The following is a 26,745-nucleotide window of genomic DNA, read 5'->3' on the forward strand; positions in this document are numbered from 1 at the left end:
CTCTTTGACACACTACCTAGTTCTGCGCACACACAAAAAACTCAGTGGATCAGAAAGGCAAAGGGTCTCTGCTGGGAGAGTGGGAACAAAAATCATGGGTCAAATCTCTCTGATTTAAGTTGGGATCCCTTTTCCCTATCAACAAGCAAACACGCCTTAGCCTTCCCGTGGGTATTATTGTGACAGAGCAGACTACTGCGAAAACAGTGGGCGAGCCTGGCCTTGAGGGTCTCAGGGGACCCTCCTTCAGTGAGAGAGTGAACAAGATCCAGGACCTGCCTGGGCCACTTGCCCTGAGGATGACAGAACTGCCTTGTAGCTACGAAAGGCCACTCCTACCTGCTGAGCACACCTGTCTTCTCGTCTGATCTCAACCTCATGGCTCCTGTAGGGACCAGGAGACACAGACGGTGATGAAAAAGAGATCTGTGTCAGGCAAAACAGGAGGAAGGACTCCTTGGGATGCCTCTGGCCACAAGGAAATGGCACTTACCCTCTCTTCCCCCACCAGCACCACTGCCGCCAGGGGATGGTGAGAAACTAGCACTGCAGGAGGACTCCCAGGCACAGGAAAAGGAGCTGAGGGGCCCTGCTGGCTGGGCACCATGGGCAAGAGCAAAGGTGACTGACAGGCTGCAGGTAAGAATTCCAGGGTTTGTTGCAATAAAACCCTCCGCCAAGACAGCATGAGAAAGAACAGTGAGTCTACGAAGGAGAGACAGAAGGAGACAGGGAGAGAACAATGACGATGTTTCAAGACAAAAGTAACACACTGGCAGCCTGCAGACATGTTTTGTTGGCCTACATAATGTTTTAAAAATAGCTGAGCCAACTTCGCAAAAACAGGGCCATCTCCCATCAAAATCCAGGTTTCTCTGAAGGAATCATGAGATTTAAAAACCTGGCCCCTCTGTTCCCAGGGTCAGGGTTGGGCGAAGCTGGGTCACAGCCCCCCTTCTGGGAGGCAGGCAGTGAACGGCTCCACCCAGAAGACTCCGCTCAGGCAGCAGAGCTACCTAAAGCTGAAGTGCCAGCTCCGTGTCAGAGGGTGACAAAGGTGCTTTCTGCATAGGGTCCCCTATTGCTCTCTTCATGCTGCAAACAATACAATGCCTGCCGTGCGGAAGCTCCGGAACAGCATCCACTTCTTGAAGGGACACACACACACACACACACACACACACACACACGAAGGAAGGAGGGAAGAGAATGGCTGATAACACAGGAGAATGAAGCCACATTTCTGACGGCAGTCTTCAGGGATTTAAAAAAAAAATCCGAGAACGCAAGGACCATACAGAACAATTTTCTAGGAGCCTGCTGTTCTCATCATCCCCTGGAGACGTCAACTGATCTGTGATCTATTAAATTGCCTTCTCTGTCCACTTCTCTACACTTTAAAACACAAATCCATCCTCCCAGGGTGCAGAGGCCTGTCAGATACACAGTGCAGCATCTTTCCCTCTTCTTTGGGGGTATGGGAAATCTATAAAATAATCTTTAAGCAATCTACCACCTTAAAAAAAAAACTCCATGGAATAACCTAAAAGCTTAAAACTTTTGTTTTTGTGGTACCAAATAACCTGCATGGGAAAATTTTTGTCATCCAGGACCCCCGGCTGGCTCAGTGTGAATCTTGTTATTTTTTTTTTTTTCTCAGAGGTCAGGACTTTTGCTGTTAGCTGGGCCTCTTTGTAAATCAACACCTTCAGGCAAGAGGGAAACCTAGTGACAGGAGCTGTCACTGAGTGGTGAGCTAGAAGATGGGAATCCAGAGACCCTGAGGACCTCGCCACACAGAGGGCCGTCACCCTGCCCCGCAATTGGAATCAGAAACAAAATCTATGCAATTGAGCTGCGTGTTTCTGCTTTGGAAGAGCCGCCCTTGTGTAACACGCGGGGATGGGTGGATGGATCAGACGCTTTCAATCCACAGGGTTCTGAGCAACATCTGCGTCGAGCCAGAACATAGCCAGTGGCTAATGCAAAAGATGCGGCATGAAATATTCATCCTTGCTATTCTTTTTATATCAAATCGTGCCTAAATGGGTCCAGGTTTAGTAAGATGAATGCCTCACTTACACAGGATTTAAAACAATGTTTCCAAAAATGTCTGTTAAAAATCTATAGATCCTAAAAAGTTGAACTGCAGGACATGGGCAATTATTTCCAAAAACAAAAACAAACAAAAAAGAGCTTTAAAATAATCCCAATATGTTTCCAACTCAGCCATGGCATCTATATGCGTGTCTGAGCGCCAGCACTGATGGGGTCTTCAAAAGCGATGCTACAGGCCTGGTGCTGCAGTGCCTCTAATGGGAAAGAGGGAGGGGTTGGGGCAGCGTAGAGGCAGCCAGGTCTTGCTGAGCACAAGGATACTGCCTGGTGCAAACTTCGCAGAGTGAACGAAGGTCAATGAAGTGGCCAAGTAGATGAAGCAGGTGTGCAGGGGTCAGGCTAAGCGGGGATGCAGCTGTCTGGGGCTCTCAGGCTGCCTGTGGGCCAGGCAGAAGGGCACTGGAGAGTGCACGCTTATTAATGATCCACCACCTCCATGTGCCAGGGTCAGCGGGAGCTCTGTTGCTCCTGCAAGCCGGGCAGTAAGCACTGTGCTGTTGGGGTCTCTCCTTCTCACAGTATCCGCTCCTGCTCACAGCAGGCAGACCATTCTGTTCGCAGTCCTTTGCAGAGTAGAAAAGCTGCCGATCTGTCACACAAGCAGCATGAGCGGCTGTGGCTATCTCACCACTGGGCAGACTTCTACAAAGCAGGTGCATCACAGAGGGCAAATAAAAAGCGACAGGTTATAATTTCACCATATGCATATATTCTACTCTTTCAGGTACTCTGGGATTGATCATGTTGAACCTAAAATGACAGTTCCCAACAGCTGCTTCTGCTTCTCTCTCTCTTTTTTTTTTTCTTTCTCACTGTCTGCTAAACTTTAAGGCAATCATTGGCCTTGCATGATGCTGAAACCTAAACTCAAAGTCTGGATCTTCATTTTAAGCAAATGAAAGGACCTTTTAACAGCAGCATGACCCCCCCCCCCCCAAAGCAATGATATATGTGCCCTTAACTCTTCTAGCTATACATAGAGAAGACAAATCCTCTGAATTCAGTGCTGATTACAGAATCACACAAAATGGTTTTAAAGTGCTACTTGTGGATTAGGCTGCTTCATGTGGATTCACACCTGATCCTACATTTAGATTTTATTTCTTTTTTTTTTTTAAATTTTTCAGTTCACTCTCAACACACAAATGTCATAAAAAAAACTCAATACAATTCCACAATGGTCAAACAGCACACTTTTCAGAAGAGAAGTACAACCCAGTGGCATGTCATTTTAATCTTGCGTTGGAACTACTGTCAGGAAGGAAACAAGGGTTAATTTGAGATGTTTTCTGCAGTTGCTGTTTAGCTGCCTGAGAGGCACGTGTGCCTTGGTGTCCCCCATCACAGCTCACAATGCGCGCAGGCTTCATGAAGTCCCTCCTCCAAACACCGCCTGCATCTACTGAAAACCCCAGGAAAGCAGCACATCCAGGGATAAGCCAACACTAGTCCCAAGAGTGCAGCATGAACCATCAAGCACCACCGCCCCTTCCTCTGTCTTTTCCTGTATTTCAGCTACCCATCCAGTGGGATCTTATGAAACAAAACAAAACCTAAAAGAAACACAAAATAAAACATGTAAGTCACGCTCAAAAGAAAAAAATGGAGATCAACACATTCATACAAACACTTTTTAAATAACATAATAAATAAGCATTAAAAATAAGACATAACATGAGATACGTTTTCAAACAAAAAGCAAAATACAATTACAGAATGGAAATCAGGAAAAATGTACATCTTGTAATGGAACAACTTAGTTACAAATGTAAAAGCAACTGAACATTGGTATAAGACACACAGTAAACAAATGTGCATATTTTCCACACGTGGCTCCATCCACAGCCACGTTACATGTTAGTAGCTTCGTTTAAGGGGGAGATTCTGAACACCATAAAGAGGACCCATGAGGAAGTTGTAGATGTTCATCTTGGATGGGGAGAGGTTAGACTCTAGAATAAACATCCACCCAAATCCTGACTTTCTTTACTCCACTTAGTCCCATCCAAGTATTTGTACAATAACTGCCATAGAATTGGTTGGCTTTAATGGTGAAATCCTAGACAAAGAGTCTGTCAGGAATCCTAATATTAAATAATCGGCTGTCTAAATTTAAATAAGGACATGCCAAATTTTTGACACATGTACAGCTGAAATATCTGTTCCTACACATAGTACAGTTTATACAACTTATCATATATAAGATATTGTAAGCATGTGTATATGACATATAAATGACATAAAGTATGTGTATTACATGTAATATATGTTCATATATATAAGATCATGATATATAAAACCTAATATTAGTAAATTTTTCAAGCATTGGCCAAACCATAGACACTGTAACAGATAATATAAAAAGGAAGACAGTGAAATTCTTTGACCCTATGTACTTTACAGTCCCACAGAATAAGGACGAGTACACAACTTCCCCAATGAACAGCTAATCTACACTGTTTCAAGTTCTCTCCTAACCACTGTACCTCACTTACTCTTTCTAATTTCACAGTAACCTGTAAAAGTAGGTTCTGTTGTTGTAGCCTTAGTACCAGTGGAGAAACAGATGCAAAGATTTAGCAGCTTGCTCAAGATCCGACAGCTATAATGTGATAAGGCTTGGATCCCAGGCCAGCAACTTCGTAGTCACCCAGCCTTGCCATCATGGAGGAAGGCTTTCTCTGAGCTCACCTGTGAAAACTCAGCAATGGAACAACATTCTGGCAAAGGAGTTAAACCACCACCCACCACCAGCTGCAATGCCAGCATAGCTGCTGGCATCCCATACTGGTATTGGTTCAAGTGCTGCCTGCTCCATGTTCAGTTCAGCTCCCTGGTTCGTGTACCTGAGAAAGCAGCAGAAGGTGTCCCAAGTGCTTAGGACCCTCCACCCAGGTGAGAGACAGACAGAAGTCCAAGTTCCTGGCATCTGATCGGCAAAGCCCAGCCATGGGAACCATTTGTGGGTGAAACAAGCAATGGAAGGTTTTTCTCTGTGTGTCTCTCCCTGTCTGACTTTCAAATACATAAAGAATCTCTTAAAAATAAATAGCAGGAACACAGTAAATCCAAACATGCAAAATTCCATGTATCTGATGGGCATCAGATTCCCAAGAGATAAGAGAGAGAGGGAGAGATTTATGATAGAAAGCCCCAGGATAATTTTCAAGCTCAGTTTTAGAAAGTGCCTCTAGATCTCATTCCCACTCTCAAGCTTCTCCAGCCAGCTGCCTGCTTTACCAAATGCTGACATCTCTGCCTCCCCAACTATAGCCCCACTACCTATGTGCACCATCATATATAACCATGCTAATAATTTTTGTATCTGAATTCCCATAGCTTTTCTCTATTCCCTCTGAGACTCAAGAAAAGAACTTGGTGCAGATACCAAACATCACTTAAGGATTTAATTACCCATAAAACCCTGACTTCAGTCTCTTTCCAGAAGTTTTGCCTCCAGCCAAATACAGGCTAAGCTAGATCAAGGGGTGCACCCAAAGCCTATAGGATGAGCTCAACAAATTAACAACTCCTTAGTTACTCCTTCAGGTTCTAAGAGGATGGATCTCAAATTCCTTCCCACTGAAACAACAGGATTAGTGTAAGGATGTCAAGTTTGCCAATAAAAACAGGAGAAAATTGGCGAGCACAGAGAGAACACATTACCCAAGATAAAAAGATCCATTGATTCAGTGAACTAATTCACATTCAATTTTGGAAGGCATTGCTTAAAAGAATAAATAAATAAAATAATGGATTAGGCTGTGAGTGCAAAGCCTTATTTTCAATGTGTTTATGGCACAGAAAACTAAAGAGTTCACTGATGCCAGAGTGTTTGAATGGAAACCATGCCACTCCTTTGCTTTTCTTTGCCATTTTCCTGCCCCAAGCCCCCTCCAGGCTCATTAATTATTACAACTGGGAAATTCAGTTTTCTTTATTTGATGCCAGCTCTGGGAGACTGCCATCCACTCTTGCTGCAACGGCACTGGCGCCCTTCATGCTGATGTTAAGGGTCTCTCAGCGTTGCCTTCGGTTGGCCTTTTGAAAGGCACCTTTCCCAAGGAAATAGACCTGAGTTGAATGTCATAGAACACATGGGATGTCATCCTTGTGAGGAAAAGTGCCCCTGCCCCCAGCAACTGCAACCAACAAGTAACATCTGTCACCTGTACCACCCATGACCTCCTGGCAGGTGATTCAGCCTCCACGTTGATGCCCTTAATCTTCACATATGAGGAGCCTTGAAAAAGTGTATGGAAAGCACATCTCATAGAAAATTTGCATAGGTTTCAAAATTTGTGGGTCCAAATAAGCATTTTTTAATTCAATTTTCATGAACTTTTTAAAGGACCTTGGTACAAGTGCTAGACTAATCTCCCATCATGTCGAAAAGTTAGTTTGGTTTAAACAGTTGACTCTTTTACTTAACAATAACAACAACAAAAAAAAAGATGATATTGGTAACAAAATTCAACTGGGTCACAAACTGACCTATCAGGATCTTGAAACCTTTCCCTGGTCCTGTTAGTACAAACCCAAGCAAGGGACCCCAAAATGATAGAAAACAATAGACAATTATTTTCTCCTAGTGAGGGGGAAAGTTTTTAGACCACAACAAATGGCAGAACATCTTGTGGGTTTAGCAGCCAAGCGAGCTGTCTAGCTTATAAGCCCAAAATATAGATATTTTGACAATGTGACATTCTGAAGCATTTGGAGTCTTGCAATGGTGCCCAATGGGTACCGTGAGACCACCTCCTTCATCACAAACAACTTTAGCGAAACTTTGCCACCACGGCATGCACTAACTGAACTAATGAGGAATGGGGATAGAACAGGTGCTGGCTGAGAAATGAGATGCAACACTGAAAGCAAGAAAAAAAAATATCGGAAATGCCTCCAAACTCAATCTCTGCTATGTGTTGATTTAGGATCTCCTCATTGGCCTCTTCAAAGGGAAGGACTCGGGGTGGGAGAGCTGAAGGTCAGTGAAGTACTCTGCCTTTATTTATTTATTTTTCTTTATCATTGGCCCGCAATCCATTTATATTTATTTACATTCAAAAGCGTGCACACATTTTCCTCCTATTACTCAGAAGCAATCAGCCATAAAATGGCAAGGATAGGCAGCCCATTTAAATTAACAGCAATTTATCTGGAGCAAAAAGGAAAACTGCTGAGTCCAAATGAAGCAAGAGGGAACGGAAGAAAGATGCAGCTGCTATCTAAAAAAGAATATCTTATCGCATTTGTCATTTGGAGAGTTCAGGCAGAAAACTGCCAGCCAGGGTGTCTGTGTGGCAGCATGCCACCCTGGAGAGGACATGGTGGCTGGGGTGCCAGAGTGGCAGCTCCCTGTCACAGGAAGGCAACATGGGCGTTTACTAAATTTCTGGGAAGCCTCTAGGTAAAATGAACTAATAAATTTCTGTGTACTCCTACCATTAAGGTGCCGAGACAATAGTGGGGTCACAAAGCATTCCATCACCGAACTAGATCTGCGCCAAGGTGCAATATTGTTTTATTTCTATAGAAACAAGCACCACTGGTCCTAACGTGACACCTGTGGTACATTTAGCCACTGTTGGCTGTTATGACAACTGTCCCTTGCTATTGTTGCCTCTTCTGTTTCATAGGGAGTCACCTGACCCTCCTGGGTGGATGTGAAATAATCAAGGAGACAAAGTAGGAGAGAAGAAATCTAAACCCAGAACCTCAAAACAGCCCATCTTTTTACAAAGCTATCTCCTACACTTGTAGCAGAAATTTGCCAGGATGGATTTCATCCTGTTGGGGTTACATCTAGAAAAATCCATAGTAACTTGAAAATACTGTTATCAAAATCACATTTATGCACCTGAGCTACCACACAAGCCAGCTCAGCAGCATGGCATACAGCAGAGCCTCAGCTGCTCCCTTGCCAGACAGCTGTGAATCCTAACACTGCCCAGGCAGAGGGACATGACTGGACTGTAAAATACCAAATTCCATATCTGAAGTCCAGTTTCCATGAAATGTGTATTGCTTTGACACTATCATAAAGTAAAAATGTTCTAAGTCAAATCATCATACGCAAATTGGGACATTTTTAGCATACACATTCAGGCCTGGTGTCTTCAAAAACACTTTCTGCTTCCCAAGAACCTGTCTTGAACACATACTCGCACCAACCCCTCTCCTGAGACCTTCTGAGGGAGACAGGCAGTGCTCCAAAGAGGCTTCCAACAGCTGGGTCACTCCTCAAAACCGCCAACAGCCAAGGCTGGGCCAGGGTGAAGCAACAGCTAGGCACTCCATCTGTGACTCTCTCGTGGATGCAGGGATCCAACACCTGCTACCTCTCAGCTAGGCCTTAGAAGGAAGTTGCAACTGGGAGCAGACAGGACTCAAACCCAGGCACTCTGGATTGGCATCGTGCCCGCCTCATTTTGTACATCTTAATGCTTATGTTTATGTTCTTTTGGCATTCTGGAGCATAATTGTGAAGGAAAACACAAGATCATGTCTACACATCCCCACAATACCAAAGTCTCAATGCACTTTAGGCCTTGCAACAGAAATATCTGAACTTCAAGTTTCACTGGAGAATTTTAATGAATTCAGCAACAAAACTGAAATGGAGAAGAAGGAAGTGGGGAATATAAAGCAAAATCTGCCACTTCTCATTGGTGACAGGATTTATCCAGACACTGGAAATCTTGCTATACATAATCATACATTTGCTCAGAACTGCCCTCTGGACACCCAGCGAGTGCCTCCTGGAGCATTTAAAGCTTCTGGCAGAAAGGTGCTTGCTAGTTTGCTTTATTCTAACTCTCATAATAATCAGACTTACAGTGGGTGTGGGACTAGGACAAAGCAAAAAATTCACTACCCATTTATTAGCTGCAAATGAAAAATAAAAATACATGGCTAAGGACAGTCCTCAGGGTTTTTAAAGGAAATGGTCTGATTTAACTCTGTAAAATGAAGTTGAGATATGCACTGAAAACCAAACTTGGAAATACAAAATTCTTGGCAAAACTAGAATGGGTAAGGAAAGCCAAAGTTATTGCACAATTGAAATTCAACAATTCCAAAAAGATGAGCTTGGATCAGCAGGTTCTGATGACAAGTGTCCAAGAAGCAGGGGACTATTGCTCTAGAGACTTCATGCCAGAGGAGTAGCCCATCCCAACAATGTTTCCATGGCCCAGGTCTGTGGGATGCCATAAAAAATATTATGTGTGGAGGACAAAGGAAAAGGCAGAGTTTGTGGCAGGAGGAACATTCAGGTGTTCTCACTATGTCCATGCTGAGACTTTAAACCAATCTATTGCCCTCCTGGAGTGTGTATGGCCTTCTAGTTTCCTTCAATCAATGTGAATCATAGTTCTTTGGTATCCACTGGTGACTGGTTCCAGGATACCCACGGATAGCACATTCTGCAGGTGTTCAAGCTCTTTATATAAAATGGTGTGGCATTTGCCTGTTACCTAGGCAATCAATCCTCCTGTCTGCTTTAAATCATGTTCAGAATCTTAGGCTACTAGATGAAAGCACAATACTAAATGCTACCTAAAGTGTTGCTACACTGTGTTTTCTAGGGGTTAAGTAATAAAGTCAGTGCATGTTCAGGACAAGTACACCTTTTTTTAACATCTTTCCAATCAGCAGTTGGTTGAATTTCTGGATGGAGACACACAAAGACAGAGAGATCAACTGTGTACACTTACTGCTGACACCACAGACTTGGATATACTCTAATCAAAACGCTGCAGCCAAGGGGTCTTCATAATATGTGAAGCCAGAGTGCTGGAATCTACAGGGTTAAAGCAGGTGATGAATGCTGTAAATGCTATCACTGAATCAATCTAATACTACATGAGATCTACAAAACCCTCAAACACACACAAGGTGAGCTGTTCGGCTCTGCCCCATGGAAGTTGAAACTTTAGGCCATAGGCCAGATTGGAACCAGGCATACACATCCAGAGGAGTAAACCATGTGAAAAAAACATGCCATCAGTCTGAGGATGACAATGATCATGGAAAGGAAGGCAATCAGGAAATGGACAAAGGTAGAGAAGGCGTAAGAAAAGTAGATGCTAACGACCACCTCACAGACCTCAAGCCTATAAGGAGAGACACTGCAGTAAGTGAAGCAGAAAGATGAAAGCCATAGAACTCCAAAGCACGAATCAAGTCCATGTCGAATCCGATTCTACTCAGGAGAGGATAGGTCAAAATAGTCTGTCATGGAGCAATTCTTTTTCCTGAAGTCATTTCATGAAGACATTCAAGAAATGTCTTAGAAGTAGTGTCTGAAAATCTTTTTTTTAACTCTTTATTTTTTACAATACAGCTCCATAGGCTCAGGAATTTCCACTCATCAGTTACTTTCCTCCTATATTAGTACAATACTATAGACCTTTAAAAACAGATAAAAGCCCATCATTTCACTATTTAAGTGTATCCTGACATTGTAGGTATACACAATGGTAGAAATTTCAGTATCCTATTGTCAAGGTATATTTAACAGTTTCATTGGAGTCTATCTTTTATTCAGGAGTAGAGATGCATACTTTACCGTATCTTCACTTCTAGGTATGATAGTCTATTATACAATTCATCTAAATGAATATATGTACATGAATGTTTACCTATATATCTACTGATCTTGTATTTTAAGTGAAGGTTGTCTTATATCAGATAGAACATATGGCACATCTACTTTATGTAATACTACTCAGCCATTAAAAAGAATGAAACTTGACCATTTGCAGCAAAATGGTTCCAACTAGAGACCATTATGCTCAGTGAAATAAGCCAATCCCAAAAGAACAAATATCATATGTCCTCTCTGAAATTTCTAAACATTTAGAATTCTTGGTAACAAAACAACAATTGGCATGGATGGAGACTGGACAGAGTTCCTGTCCTCTCCTGCAAAGTCTAGAAATCTAATCCACCAGAAGTTCTAGTTAATCAAGGAGAGGGACAAATCACTTTCTGTTGAACTGCAGTGTGTTAGTGATTCCATCACCACTTCAGTTGCCGAAATGCAAAAGGCAATAAAAGCTCCAGTAAATATCAAATATTCCAGAATGCAAATATTAGTCCAGGTAGAGTTGATAATACTTGGGATGGATTACAATAGACTTGCATTCCCCAAATCTGTCCAAAGAGAGTAGGATGAAAAGGAAGACTGTCTTGCCAGGGACCTCTTGGAAGGTGGGTTGCTGTTCTGTCATCTGGAACCAGCAAGCTAAGAACTTAACTGGGGTTCTGCAAGCAGCCTAGTTTGTATGGTCATTCCCAGACCCTGTGATGCTATCCTTCTCCCTTGTGCTATGGCCACCTTGCCTCTCCCTCACTGCTCAGGCTAACAAACAAGGATCTTAATAGTCCATTACCTAGACTCTGGCTCCCAGGCCAAGTACAACTGCAGATTGACTTCCACAGCTACTGGAAGGAGGTACCACAGCCATGGAGGGAGGGGTGTGATTACAGCCTTTGATCCAGAGAAATGGGTGCACCCAAACTCAGAGGTAGAAGGTCTGGGTAAGAAGGGTATCTCCCACCCACATATGCTCTCTTTGTTTGGTGTGTTCTCCCAAGATTAACCATTGTCAGGACTCCAGTCATCTTAGACATGAGCTCACTGGACCAAGAACTGAAATGTGCCCCTCTGCCACCAGCACTTAAGATGAGAATGGGGTTTGCTGCAGGGTTGTCATGAACTCATGGGCACTATGCTGATATTTGGAACCGGTGAAGTTATTACCGGGAATATCACTTGATACTTCTGGGTGAAGTCTAAAGTCCCAAATCAGAGCCTGGAATGCACATCCAATCTAAATCACAGTGATCATGCCTCGCATTACCAACATCTAAGAGGCAGACCCCGAATTGATAATCAGTCTGAAGAGTGCCATGTGTTCATGCCACCAGCAGTGGCATCCTGGCTCCTAGAGGACTTCTACATTGTGTGAATCCCCAAGCATCCTGGCCCAATAGCCAATCAGTGTATATGTTCCATAGATTGGGCAGCTAACCTAGGTGGGCAAACCTCCTTAAAACAGGTGACTTACTCCATCTGACAGCAGATGTTCAATAGGAAACTTGAGAAATGCAAAGCCAATCACAGGGCTCCAGCTTTCTACATGCACTCAGATTGAGACAGTTTACAGAACTCCCAGCTCAGCTTCAGTGTACCTGGAGTTTCAGGGGCCTCTGGTGTCAGTGCCCTTATTAATGTGGATTGCTCATTTTGGAAAGAGCGAGTATTGCTCTGCCATCCACCTCCCTGTCACTTTGTCACATCCTGCAGCCTAAGTCCTGCACAAGTCTCAGTGACTTGGCCAGCTAATACCTGCTGTGGAAAGCTGGGAGCGATTCTCCCTACTCCTTGATTCCTTCATGTTGGAACACAGCTAGCTCTTTTATCTTTCTTTTGTTCAGGTGTTATTTGCACAGGAAGGGACCTCTGGATTTGAAAAAGCATATAGTTTCACACGCACACATACACACACACCAGATCTCTCAGTTTATTTTCCTTTTTAAAGAAAGCACGGATGGCAGTTATGGCATATGAAATGCAACAGCTTGGTTAAGAATTATAACAAAAATCAACCAGATCCAAGACACTGAAATAACAATACATTTTATATTTTTTTAAATGAAAATTTAATGTATCCAAAACATCTGACATTATTTTAGAGAACATTTTCCAAAACTTGCAGTAAGTTGTTTGCTAAGTCAAAGTGATTAAAAGCAAAGGCTATTTACTTTATAACCTCCCACACGTCTTAGTTCAAAACAGAAATCACCATCCATATAAAGCACAAGGCATGTTGAAAGACATGTGATGGACAAATGCGTTACTTCTGTAGGAACACAATAAAAATTTCAAAACATCCCATAGATGAAAGGATGGAGTATAATTACATGTGCAGTGCAGGAATGGCTGGATTATAAATTAGATTTTCTTTCATTCTTCAAAATTATGACCATCTACCAACCAGCATTTAATTTCCAGATCCTGGAATTTTACTTATACATTCCATTGGAAGTACAATTACAGTAAGCAAATTTACCATTCTCTGGTGATTGCATGCTGCAAGATTCATTCCTACAGTGATGCCTAAAAGAAAACCACTCAGATGACTGATTCAATTGCCAGAAGCAGACCAAATAAAGCCATACAGACCTGAATTTGGATCCTGCTTCTTTCCCTTCTCACCTTTGTAAGGCTGACTAAGCCAGGGGACCTCCCAGTAACCAGCTATGCAGTTCTAGAATAGAGCTGAAAACAATGTAGGCTATTTTGATGACTCTACCTGTGGGCACTTACCACTGCCCAATGTTCTGGATAAGTTCCTCCCTGTCTGGTGTCAGCTTGCATCATGACCAAAGCATTAACCCCTCAAAATTTCAAACTCTCCTACTGTCAAAAATGTAATTGAATTGGTCGTTCTCATAAAAGACAAAATGATATGTGTATGATTTACAAAAAGATGCTGAGGATGAGTGCTTTCATTGATTCTATCCCTTACGCTAAACACACCTTGATTTACCTTTGTGGAGACATTGAGGACTCTTGTAAATATTCAACAAGACTTGAAACCAACTGGGGAATGCATGCATACAGCTCACACAGTAGGGTCAGTCATCCATAGATGTGTCCTTTGTTCCAGGTCAGTGTAACAAGGGGCTTTCTCCTTGATCTCTTTTCCCATCTTCCAGTTGTGCTTTTCTGAGTTGCCCAAATGTATCTGTCCATCTCTCTTTCTCTCCTCCAGTCCCTCAATTCTTTTCTCTACATGTGTGTGTCCTTCTCTTCATTGTTTCCTCTTTTTTCTCCTGAAAACTAGGAAGAACTAGAGCAAATGTTGATCTCACTCTTCCGTTTGCCAAATGGAAGTTATGTTCTAGATTTGAATATAACATTTTCTCTATAAAATCTTAATTTAAGATGCATCTTATTTAATAGATATTATTCCCCCTACACCTGGGTGATTGCTTTGTTTTTATTTTTACTTTGGCTAGAACTGGAGGCAAAGAATGTTAAAGCTAAGTGTGAATGAGTAATGAAAATATTCCATTTTTGAAAATATCACATAGTAATGTATAGCAGAATATCGTTTATAAAAATCTGACCTCCATACCCCTTTTCAAGTACATATGAATCATATTTTATACAGTTCTTTTGAGCAGAAAATCACTTGCCCACTGTGAAATTCAAAGGCTAGTGCTTCCATTTCACAACTGAAAATATAAAGTTAGGAGGGGTAAAAACAACTATATTTTGTTTGGCTTAATTACATATTAGTTCACTAATACACAGTAATATACCATGTCTCATGATGACAGGACAACAAAATGTATTTTATGAAATATCTTAAGCTTCCTTTCCAAAAGAAGGACTTCTTTTGATTCACCATGAAATAAATGCTTCAAGGCCCAAAGCCATGTGAAAGTAGACAATAGGCAGGAGTTTGTGCAATGACTAAGACACCAGCATCCCATATTAGAGTATATGGATTCAAGTCCTAGCTCTGCTCTGGATTTCAGCTTTTTTGGGAGGCTGCAATGATGATTCAAGCACTCGGGTTCCTGCCACTCATTCAGGAGACCAAGATTGAATTCGTGGTTTCTGCATCAGGCCTGATCCATCTCTGACTGTTGCACCCATGTGAAGGAGTGAACCAGCAGATGAGAGATTCCTCTCTTTCTCCCCCTCTCTTTGCACACTTTTCAAATAAAACAAACAAATGCACAATTTTTTAAAAAAGCAGATGATACCTTATTATTGCATTCACTGGGGAGTTTCCAAGGCTCTGTGCTTCCTACCAGCATCACGGGGCCTTAGTGCTCTGGGGTCACAATATTGAGAACTGAGTACTAACTCTGCCCTGCCCTGCGCACAGCCATGGCAGTGGCCACTCCTGATGACTAATTCCTGATGGCCACTCCTGATGCCAATTCCATTTTAGACCAGGGTACTTTGCCTCCCAAATCCAACTTCACCCTCCTGGGAAAAGGGGAGGTCTAAATGACCCTGAGAATTCCAGAGGACCCTGGGGGAGATCTGTGGAAAGCCACAGCAGACAGATCTCCAGGTTGGCCATATGCCCTTCTGCACAACACTCAGTGCTTGAAATGACTTTAGGCTCTCAGAGACCACCTGCTGGCTGAAGGAATCACATGACATCAGAATGCCAGCCAGAGTCAGAGCCCTTACATCCAGGAAGATAATGTCTGAGATCCATTCCAAGGTTGCAGTTCCAATTCAAGGACCACAAACGGATTTTGTCTTTATCTCCAATTATAGGCCTCTACAGTTCCACTATGGAGGAGCCGACACACATAAATCATTACAAAGCCACATTCCAGTGGGCTTTCTGCTTCCAGTTGCCCTGCACATCTCAAGTAACCACCCAAAGCCAAGCAGGGTCTCCAGGCACACATTCTGTCTACCTAGACCTGCTTCCAAAATGGTGCACACTTTCACTTATCGAGCATCTTCTGGCTACAGCTCAATGAGCCAAAACCTAACTAAATTTAATTGGCTAATTGCACCTAAATTACAGTCACAAAGTTCCTTCAGAAGATTCAGTCAATTTCTTGAGGGAGAAAGTAAGCGCTTTTACAATATAATTATAAACTTAATTAACATAAAATAAATTAATTAGGGACCTGAACCGGTAATGAGCACCATGGTTTGGCTGCTTATGGCTGTATTTTCTGGGGGGAGTTATACCTTGAGAAGAAGGTTAACTTGTTCTTTAACCTTAATCTATCTCACCTCTCCTATCCTCCCTAAACTGCTGGGATCCCTGTTCATGCCACACAGCATGACATAGAAGGTAGCTGCATTTACACAGGGGACCCAGAAAGAAATGTGCCCTCATCTGGCCATTTACAATTCCCCAGAATCGGAAAAAAAAAAGTGTGTGCAGGAATCTCTAGGAAATAAAGAAATTATCCTCCCTAACTCCCACAGCTCCAGGAGTCTCTAGTTGGCAGTGTGCGACAATAACAGACGCTTATCTCAAGCAATCGTTTCCATTTCCCAGAATATAATGACAGAAACTCACCTAGCGCTGAAATAACCATCTGCTACAGATTGTTCCACATCATTTGTTTGCTTGTTTGTTTTTGAATTCTCAGAAAGAATTCAAAAATGGCCCTGGCAAAGGAGAATGGTTTCACCAAATGACCTAGTTTCCCATCTTTACTACCACATCTATTGTCCTAAAATAATTTATATATTTTATCTGACTTGGGGGAGAAGAAGATTGAGAAAGGAGCATCCGTGGATGGTGATGACACAAACTGTGTGCTCGATGGAAAGTCCTGTTCTGAAACCCAGTCAGCAGTTTCTGAGAACCCCAGCCCAGCCCGCTCCCTAAGGGCCCCTCCACAGCTGTGGTAATGAGGAACAGCTGCTCCATACAAGTCTGGCCCACCAAGACACAGCTAAGGAGGGGAGGGCATGGGTTCCCCTGCAGTTGGAATGTGCGCCTCCAAGACTTCATGTCCCCCACATTCATAGACTGCTGGTATTTGGAGGTGGGACCTTGGGTGCTAATGATGATTAGACGAGATCATACAGGTAGGGTCCTCCCATTGGCTCTTAGCAGTGTGGCAAGAAGTGGATGTGAGACTCAGGCTGCCTGGCTATGAAGTACCCTCTGCCAGGCTATGCTGCAGGGAAAGGCGCTAACCAAACTCCAGCATTGCGCTCTTGAATCAGAACTACCAGGTAAGTAAACCTCTATTCTTTATATTATTTATATTTCTATTCAGTCTCGGGGTTTTTGTTTTGTTTTGTTATTGCAACATAAAACAGATTAAGACAGGCTGTGAAGCAAGAACATGCAGTAACTGTGGCACTTGACCAGTTGCCTCAGTTTCCTCATCTATGAAATGGAACTAACAACAGCATTTAATTTGGGGCTAGTGTGTAGATTAAGAGAATATGCACACAGTCCTTTGAAGAGTGTCTGGCTTACAAGATGTGCTAGGAAAAATGCTCCCCATTCTTGTTACCAGCAGGCCCAAGGACTCAGTTTTGATCCCCAAAATAACTAACATTTTATTTTCACCAAGTGTTGCAAATGGTTAGCAATTCAGATCCAGGGTGTTTGGACACACTGATCTATGCCTACCCTGAAACAAAAAAAAAAGACTAGTCAGGTTGAGGCTGTGGATGAAAAAGGTTTTCTTGTTTCAGGTAGGAAGTGAGCTGTCTTGTCACTCATGAGAAAACCTTGGTGAAGAAAGGTGAGAGTGAATCCCATAGCCCATGGTCTCCAAGCAGGGTGAAGAAGTGGTAGAGGGTGGGAGCCACCCACACAAGGGCATAGGATCAGTTAAGAGCAGATGTGGGGCCCTTTTGGAGAGACTATTGCAGACTCAGTGCTGGACCAAAACATCAACATGGTGACAGCACACCAAGACCCAGACTGAAGACAGACCCGGAAGTAGCCAAACATCTTTGCTCTGATCTCAGTGTTATGTCCTTTCCTCCTCCCCCTTTTCATACACTGAAATATAATCTGTTGATAGCTCAAGTTCTTGGGCCCCTCCTACCTATGTGGGAAACCCAGCCGGAACTCCTGGCTCCTGACTTAGACCTGGTCCAGCTCCAGCAGTGGTAGGCATTTATCGGATGAACCAGCCTATGGAAGAAATCCATCTCTAACTCTAGTTTTCCTAATAATTAAAATACATCTTTTAACAAAAAGAATGAAGTCTCGTGCACATGTGATGTTTTAAGAGATGAGGTGTTAGGCAAATAAATCATGAAATGGAGCCCTCACTCAAGGGTTTTTTTTTGTCTTTTTTTTTTTTTTTAATAACAAAGGTCCCCGGAGATCATGGTCCCGTCTACCTGGCGAAGACCCAGTGAGAAAGCATTGCTTGTGAACCAGGAAGAAGGTAGACATCAAATGTGGCAACATCTTGCTCCTGGACTTGTGAGAGTCGGGACAGCTGACATTAGTCTCTGGTGCTGATAAGCCACCCCATCTGCGGTATTTTGTTACGGCAGCCTGAACAGACTATGAGAATTCTTGTCAGTGAGTTCTGACTAGGCTTCTGTTTCACTAATTATATTTTACTTTGCTTATCTAAAGATTTTTTTTTATTTTGGGGATATACAATCTGGCACAAATATTCACTCTGCTACTGTAGCAACTATACACAATGGGAGGGTATATCAAGAAGTCATTGGAAAAATGGAATTAAAAGATAAGCATGTTTGGTGCCAAAATTTTAGAAATCCATGCAGAGATTTTTATCCTAACATGAATTGCCTGGGGGTTTTTGGAAGGCCCTCTATAGGTAGGGAATAAGCTGGCTTGTTCTAAATAAAACTTAAATTTATCAAAATAAATGACAAATTTGATTAAGCCTGGGGTCTAATTTGCCAACCTGTGAGCAGTGTGACCCTAGGCCTGTCATATTACTTAGTGGCTCTTGTCTCTCCCCGTTGCAGGCTTCCTCTTTAAGTGAATGTTCATTCTATTTCAATCTGCTTATCAGGATATGATCAATATGCAGTAGCATCAAATTTACTGTATACTAGAAAGAAAAGCCAGCGTGAATTCATGAAAGCTGTATGTTATGAAGTACATTTAAAGAAGTGCAGTTATTACTTTCATATACATAAGGGAATAGAAATTAAGCCAATAAAATATTTCTACCATGCTACCGCAAGGAGGGAGGAATTCAGCCTTACACAAAAGAAAAAGAGAACTTAAAATTACACAATACATCATTCTTTTTTGTGAAATTTCTCCTCAAGTACTACAAAAGTTTGCTCCCTAAGAGGGTGAAGTGTGATGCCTACTAACCCACTTAGCTTCCACTATTAATTGGGGAACTTCTTTGTTTTTTAGAAGATGCTCAAATTAACTACCAAAGTAATTCCTCAGTAAAATACTGATCTCTGTCAGCAAGACCTTTTTAACTTTCAAACACACTAAATGAACTGCAACCTTATGACATGGCACATTAACAACAGCATGTTTTAAAATGGTGTTACTGTTCTAAGTTCCTCTGTCTGGCCTTTGGCATGCCTGTGATTTGGCCATCCCAAATTCATAACCTTTTTCTCTGACACTGGAGGGAAAGAATCCAGCATCCTTGGGTTCTCAGCCTCCCCTGAAGCTGATAATGAGCACGTGATCCATTGGGCTAGAGAGATGCAGCACTGGAAGTCTAGAGTGAAAGGCCCTCTAGTCCCAATTTAAAAAAACAGAAATAAAAAAGCCCCTCACTGCCCTTCTTCCTTCCTACATGGGATGTGGGCTTGTGATCTGCAAGCGAAACAGTCTTCTTGAGACCATGAGGTCACAGCATGATAAGAGACTGAAATACTATGGAAAACCAAATGGGGACGTGGACAGAGCCAGGATATCCCCATTAGGATCCTCGGACAACAATACTAGCCTTGGACTCTGGCATCCCGGCATGGTGAAACAAACAAACAAACAAATCAAACTAACTAACTAAATAAAAACAATCTGTTAACACGATTTGTTTGTTTGTTTGTTTGCTGCAGCAGCTAATACAATTGTAAATGATACAATTCATGCAGATTTCAGCCTATTTTTATTCTTGAGAGACTGTGGAAGTGTTGAGTTGGAACAAAAGAACCTTGTCTATACCTAAGAAAAGTAAACACCTGTCAAGTGACACTGTGACATCGGTGACTATGCAACAACCTGTGTTGCAATCACACAAGGCTGAGTGGGTTATCAGGGTAGAAGTTCTCCAGACAAGAAGAAGACTTGTAGCCCCAAAGAGCTTTAGGAGGGAAGCCAAACTGCCCCACTGAGGTGTGGGGGCAGGGAGCTTCCCAGAACTGAGATCTCAGAGAGGAAAATGAAAACCACAGAGATTTGCATATCCTGGCCTAGAGAGGAGCTTTACTACCTTCCCTGGTGTGGATTGCTCCTGTCTGCTCAGGTTCTTGACTGAAGTTCTAGCTCCTTACCCAACACATTGAGAAGGAAGGAAGTCAACGCACTGGCAGTTTCTGGAGTGTAAATCAAGCCACAGAAAGAAAGAACGCAGCCCTCTTAATGCTAGATCCCACCTTTGTACCTAACCTCCTAAAGCTCTTCAGATTCAAAATTTCGCCTCCTTCATCTTTCTTCCTTCTACCAAAGACAGCAAATGAGGAGGAGGAACGGACATTTTTCCATGTGCATCTGCATGTAGTTGTGCATCTGATTCTCATAACAGACATGGCAAAACTGCTAAGAAGCAAAGCATGTGCTTGGACACAAACAGGCGATAAAAACTCAGCCCCTCGAACTCCAGAGGATGGCATGGACTTGTGGTCGATTTTTCAATGGCAGCATGTTGTTAAGTCGCCTCAACTGTCTTTCTGCTCTATTTGCTGTCTCTACTCAAGAGAGGGACATAAAGAGCAATCAGAATATTCATTCCATCCACATAAGCAACTCGACCAGTGGCAACAGGCTGTCACACGCCCATGCTAAAGTAATGACTTGTGTCCATGACCTTATTTTATGCAATTTAGTGCTTCCATCATAAAGATCTCTCTCTCTCTCTCTCTCTCTCTCTCTCTCACAGAGTTTGGCCAAATACGGTATAAGAAAGCTCAAACATTCCTGCATAAGCCCATTTCAGCACCCCGACCTATACATGCATCACACCACCTGGAACCTCCAAAACTCCCTGCCAAACTTGCATCACTGTACACAAAAACAAGGCAGCCGGAGCTTGCATGCAGTCAGTTGAGTTGTGTGGACACACCCCAGGCTCCACAGAAGAGCTTTTAAAGGTCAGATAATAAGGATTTCCTGGTTTGTACAACCATTCACCTGGTTGTTTTAGCACTAAAGCAGCCACAGACAATGCATTAACAAACGGACAAGAATGTGCTGCAATAGGGCCCAGTGCAGTGGCCTAGCAGTTAAAATCCTTGCCTTGAAAGTGCCAGGATCCCATATGGGTGCCAATTCTAATCCCGGCAGCTCCATTTCCCATCCAGCTCCCTGCTTATGGCCTGGGAAAGCAGTTGAGGACGGCCCAAAGCTTTGGGACCCTGCACCCGCGTAGGAGACCTGGAAGAAGTTCCTGGCTCCTGGCTTCTGATCGGCACAGCACCGGCCATTGCACTTACTTGGGGACTGAATCATCAGACGGAAGATCTTCCTCTCTGTCTCTCCTCCTCTCTGTATATCTGACTTTGTAATAAAATAAATAAATCTTTTTTTAAAATAAAAAGAATGTGCTGCCATAAAACTTTACTTACAGATGCATATGTGAAGCTGCTGGAGTGCTGAGCTTCAGTTTGTGGTCATATCTTTGAGTTACCACATGGTCTCTCCCCTCACCTTCATATGCATGAAAACATCTCAGTAAGCATTTAGCTTAGTAGTAGTCAACTCATTCAGGTGCCACAGTAGAGCACTTGTGCTCAATACCCAGCTCCGACTCCTGACTCCAGCTTCCAGTGAATGCAGACCCCCAGGAGGTACCAGTGATAGCTCAAGGAATTGGGCTTCTTCCACTCAGAGACCGGTGCTGATCATTACAGGAATGTGTACAGTGAACTAGCCAATTGGAGCTCTCTTTTCTATGTGTCTACCTCCTTCCTCTGCCTCCCAAAAAACAATAAATTAAAAATCTCTGTTGCATGTTGTAACATCAAATCTCTTCAGGAACAATTACACATTCAAAATTATGTTTCATGAAATTATTATCTGTGATTGCAACTGAAGAAGCTAACATTAAGGGCATGAAAAGAAGCCTACCGCAGCTGAGTGTTTGTGGGACACAGTCGGGGAAGATTCCTAGTGGCCACATTCCCCATCTCCAACTGTGCCATAAGAAATACGCAGCTTCTCCATTAGTACTGCAGGCAGAGTAGTCTTGTCTTTAGTACTCATGCGCTCTAATCCAGGTTATTCCTACAGCGATCAATAAAACCCTCTACTGAGATTCTTGGTGGGTAATTTGATAGCCCCAACTCCTCCCCATACCCGAACCAAACAATTTGTTGGGCTTGTTTTCAATAAAGGCGATTTGTCACAGATACCTCTATTCTCAATATTAGATTTTTTCTCAAGTTTGCTTGTTTTGAAGCCAGCCAAATGGACAAAATACATGTGTAGATGTAAGGCCCAAACCACTCCACTCAGTGAAAGAAGCAACTGTGTACAGAGCAATAATCTCAACCGCTTTCCCTAACTTCCACCATATACCTACACACCCTTCAGCAACCTCCTTTTACTGACTCACTGTGCATCTTCTGTGCACAGTCTTGAGTGAGTGAAACATCAGTTTGGTGTTGGTGATGGTAATGGTGATGGCTGGTCATGTGCATTGTCAATGTTGGTGCAGTGGGAGTGACGGAGATGATGTTGGTAGTGATGGAGATGGCGATGGCTCTGATAGTGATGGTGATGATGGTGATGTGTTCATGGTGACAGCAGTTGAACATACAGAATGTTCACTGCATGTTGAACAGTGTGCAATGAACTTTGTATTTGCCATTGCCAGTTCTCAGGACAATTCACTCTCCCTGTTTACAGAAGAGGAAATCAAAGTTCAGGGCGGTTATTTAATGTCTATTCTATAGTGAAACTTTTGGACATTGAGGTCATGAAAGAGCTCACGGTTTAATTCTCCATTATACTAATTTATGACCTTGGGCATTTTTGTTAACCTTGTATGAGGCTGGATGTTCTCATCTATAAATAGTACTAATTACATCTTTTTGAAACCATTGAAAAGATCAAATGAGATAGCTGTAAAGCTCTTAGTACAGAGCATCAGTATTAGGCTAAATAATATGAAAATGACTTATCTGACCACTTGTTTAGACTAGAAAAGTGACATTTTATATGGCTCAATTCCTGATTGCTCAGTAAGTGGGGTGTATTATTAGTATCGTTACAATTGTCAAGGACACTAGGAGGCAGGGAACAGATTTTGATCTGAATGTGATTGATGGTGAGGACCATTATTTTTGCTACTAATTTAGCTTTTACAGAAAGCTAATTTTTTAAAATTGAAGTTTTCTTCAGTGAACAGAAATTGACATTGAGGAGCTAGCAAATGAGAAAAACAGGAGCCAGCATTGTGGTGTGTCAGGTTAAGCCACTGCTTCCTCATCCAGATCACATGTGGGCAAAAATTAGAGCCCAGCTGCTCATTCCTGATCCAGCTTCCTTGTAATAGCCTTGGAAACACACTGGAAGATGAACCAACTACTTGGAGTCCTGGAAGAAATTTTGCCTTCTGGTTTAGCTCAGGTCAAGCTGTGGCCATTATGGCCATTTGGGGAGTGAACCAACAGATCTCTCTCTCTTTCTCATGGTGTTTTAAAAATAAAATAAGTTAAATCTTAAAAATGACAAAAACTGATACTTTTTTATACTATAATTGGCATTTTATGATCAGGAGAAATCCATTTTGTTATAAGTTCAATAAATCCCAAACTTGCTTCAAGCACATTAACCAAATGTCAGTTGAATAAACATGTGACCTGCCTCTCTTCTTTAATGTATCAGGGGTCGTGATCTGCTGAAAATTGGGATCTGCCTCATTAAACAGTTATAATTAATTCTGCTCATGATATTCCACAGCAGAACTACTGCCATGTCTCAGACTTAAAACCAGAAGGATAATTCAGCAACATACAATGAAAAGATAATCAGATTTTCTTTCTCCCATTCTCGTCCAGCCTGTGGATTCAGAGGATAAATAAATTTCCTTAGCTGCCTATCTACTCGCTGACAAGCTTAAAAGAAATAAATTCCTATCTGAAACCAAACCATCTCTTGCTGTTTTACCATGTTCCCAGCGGCTACATCTGTTGAAAGAGTCTATACATGTTTCAAGCTTGAGTTGTATTTTAGGCAATGTCTTTCAGTGCAGAGATCATTCTAAAACAATCTTTCTCTCTAAAATATGGCATTTGAACCTCTAGGGCTTTGTCTCAGGGGATCACAAAATCCAATCAGCAAAATGAATTTCTTCACTTGCTTTTTCTTCAAACAGCAAAATATCGTTCTATGGGACTATGTATATAGAGGAGATACTAAGGTCAAGAAAGTATTCAAAAACAGTCACTTGGTATTTGGACTGGAAGCCACATGTGTCCTCTGGAACATTTCAGAATATCTGGCCCTCGTGTGCCCACTTCCAGCTCCTTCTGGAGAAGGACCTTTCCCAATGACTGTTCTTGCTGTGGGGCTCTGTCAAGCCTTTGCGTACACACAGGGAAATTGCCTGAGAAAGTTGCAGAGAGCATAATTAATTAACTGATTCTTCTCTGTTATTCTTTTTTTGTTTTGCTGATCAGTAGATAAGCAAATGTTTGTAAGTATTAAGGAAAAGGCAGTTCATCTGAACATTCTGGTCAAAATTTTCTCATCATCAGATGAGCAAAGCAGGGGATGGGGGGGGCTCAAAGGCCAGACACCTTTCTTCTCTCCGTCGCTATTCTGAATATTTGGTTTGTGCAATCATTGGAACCTTTTTCATAAGGTTAAAGAGAACATTCCACCCTCATAGTCAACCTAAGAGCTAAGAAGCTCAATGTTTCCCTGACACTGGTACACTATAGAGTCTTTATTCTGAAAAGCTCAATATAGCCAGTAAATAGGAAATTCAAGCAAGTAGACCAGGAGAGGACACTATTAGGCAAGTGCCGGGCTGGGGCCACTGGAATAGGACACAGGCATCACTGAAGAGGGAACACACTGAAGAACTTTCTTTACCACCTTTGCCATACAGTCAGCGTTTGTGGTAGTAATAAATATTGCTTTTTCAGGACAGATAGGCCATCATAAGGGGTTCTTTTCTTGATTCCCTGGATTCTGTCCTGAGCTAAATCAGTTCCTCCATTCACTGACACTTGGCTGTCACTTCCTCTTCAGATCCTCTGGATACCTACACCTCCTCCACCACCTCTGCAGACTCCCCCCACCAAATCCCATCTTTCTGTGCTAAAGTGAATCATGCTCTAGGAGAGATGCAATGAATGGCTTTCAGGCCCCCTAAAAGACTAACTGACATCACAAATACCAACAGTGACCTTGAGATTTTTCATCAAGTTCTGGTTCTTTGTTACAGAGGCAGGAAAATTAATCAGACTCCCAAATCACTGATGCATCCCTTTTACATTCTTCTCTTCAACAACCGTGTCTCTCACCCAAATCAGAAATCCACATCCCCACATCTTGGTGGGAAACAGCAGAATTTTCCCTGTCTCAATGTTGAAGAAGGCTGTTTTCTCTCTCCCTCACCTACTGCCAGAGAAAAATGCTTCCACAGCCAGTTGAATGATTACCTTGGAAGGAGAGACCATCTTCCATCTTTTGTGGGGTTGATACTGTTTCCTTTAGAATTTAGTGAAAGGGTACTGACAAAGAAAAGATTCAAGGCGGTTCAATATATATTTTTTTAAGCTGGGAGTTTGCTTGGCTTCTTCTCTCCTCTGAAAGTTGTTCACTAATACAGACTAGTAGATTGACTCCTTGGATTTACTGAGAAGAAACCTGTACTGAAAATGTTTATCTCAAATTGCATCAGCAATACAGTGGTATAGAATTAGGACAGTTGAATGAAAACAAAGAAAATATTTTATGAGGTAACATGCTCACTGGCATCCAAGGGCACCCTAACACTGAAGCTGTTTAGTTACCCAGCTTATAAAGACCCTGTGAAGAAAACGGAAAGTGCAATCATGGCCAAGAAAAGAGAAAAGGGCAGCACTCAGGGCTAAGATGGGCTTGATGGGCCAGCTCTGTGTTCAGAGAGCAGGAACAGTCACAAAACAGGACACTGATGGAGAAGAGGGAAGATCATAGGGATGTGTAGTGTTGGAAAACCCTGGTCCTTCTGGATTTCAATCTACTACCAACTCCCACTGACCCTGGCAACTGCAAGGATCACTGTGAGCCTCCGTTTCCCCAAGCAGGTATCCTCTGACTCTTCTCACTTTCCAGATGTAACACCCAAGCTTTTCTTATTTTTGCTGCCCCTAGTCCCAACCCTGAGTCTTGGCATCTTCCACTGGTGGACACGTGGAAAGCTGTCTCTACAGGCCAGATCAGGAAAGCATTGTGCTTCCCTCCTCTTTAAGGCATGCTCTGAATTCTCAGCTCTTGGCTATCGAGGTCTGGCACAGATAAAATTAATTTAGTTCACTGCACAGAGACTTCTGGCAGCTCCCCAAAAGCCCAGCCACTATACAGTCTGCTCTGGTTGGAGCCCATCTGTGGAGGGCTCATTCCTTCCATAACCCCTCTCTGTGCTAACCTCTTTGTGTTTTCTCTCCTACTGTGTGCTGCAGAACAGAAGGCGGACATCTCAGCACCTGCCACGTCAGCATCTAACCGCTCTTCTGTTTGCAGGATTTGACCTCTCTGCTTTATCACCCTTCTGAATACCCCGCCCCCGCTCACCACTACCATGGACCACAAAAGCTTCACACACAATGTCTCATGGCCTCTTCTCTTTCCTCTTTCCCACAGACCAGGCTGAGGACTTGGAGGCTGATGCACAATTCTAAAATTCTCGACTTCTTTGATTTCCTTGACATCATACCTCAAAGTACCTTCAGTCTGGCAATATTTTGTTTCTTTG

General features: G+C 42.6%; 1 protein-coding gene across 2 annotated transcripts in view; it reads right to left on the reverse strand.

Annotated features, from left to right (window-relative positions):
• Positions 1 to 26,745, reverse strand: part of NTRK2 (neurotrophic receptor tyrosine kinase 2) — a 351,452-nt gene that overhangs the window by 199,261 nt on the left and 125,446 nt on the right. Inside the window, exon 13 of one of the 2 annotated variants that reach the window (XM_058672628.1) lies at positions 2,233 to 3,671. The exons of the other annotated variant lie outside the window; for it this stretch is intronic. Coding sequence (XP_058528611.1) covers positions 3,634 to 3,671 — 38 coding nt within the window. The 3' untranslated portion in view covers positions 2,233 to 3,633. Of the gene's footprint in view, positions 1 to 2,232; positions 3,672 to 26,745 lie in introns of those variants that run through there. 2 annotated transcript variants of the gene reach the window in all.

Source organism: Ochotona princeps, chromosome 14 (genome assembly GCF_030435755.1).
Source record: "Ochotona princeps isolate mOchPri1 chromosome 14, mOchPri1.hap1, whole genome shotgun sequence".
NCBI classification, from domain to species: Eukaryota; Metazoa; Chordata; class Mammalia; order Lagomorpha; family Ochotonidae; genus Ochotona; species Ochotona princeps.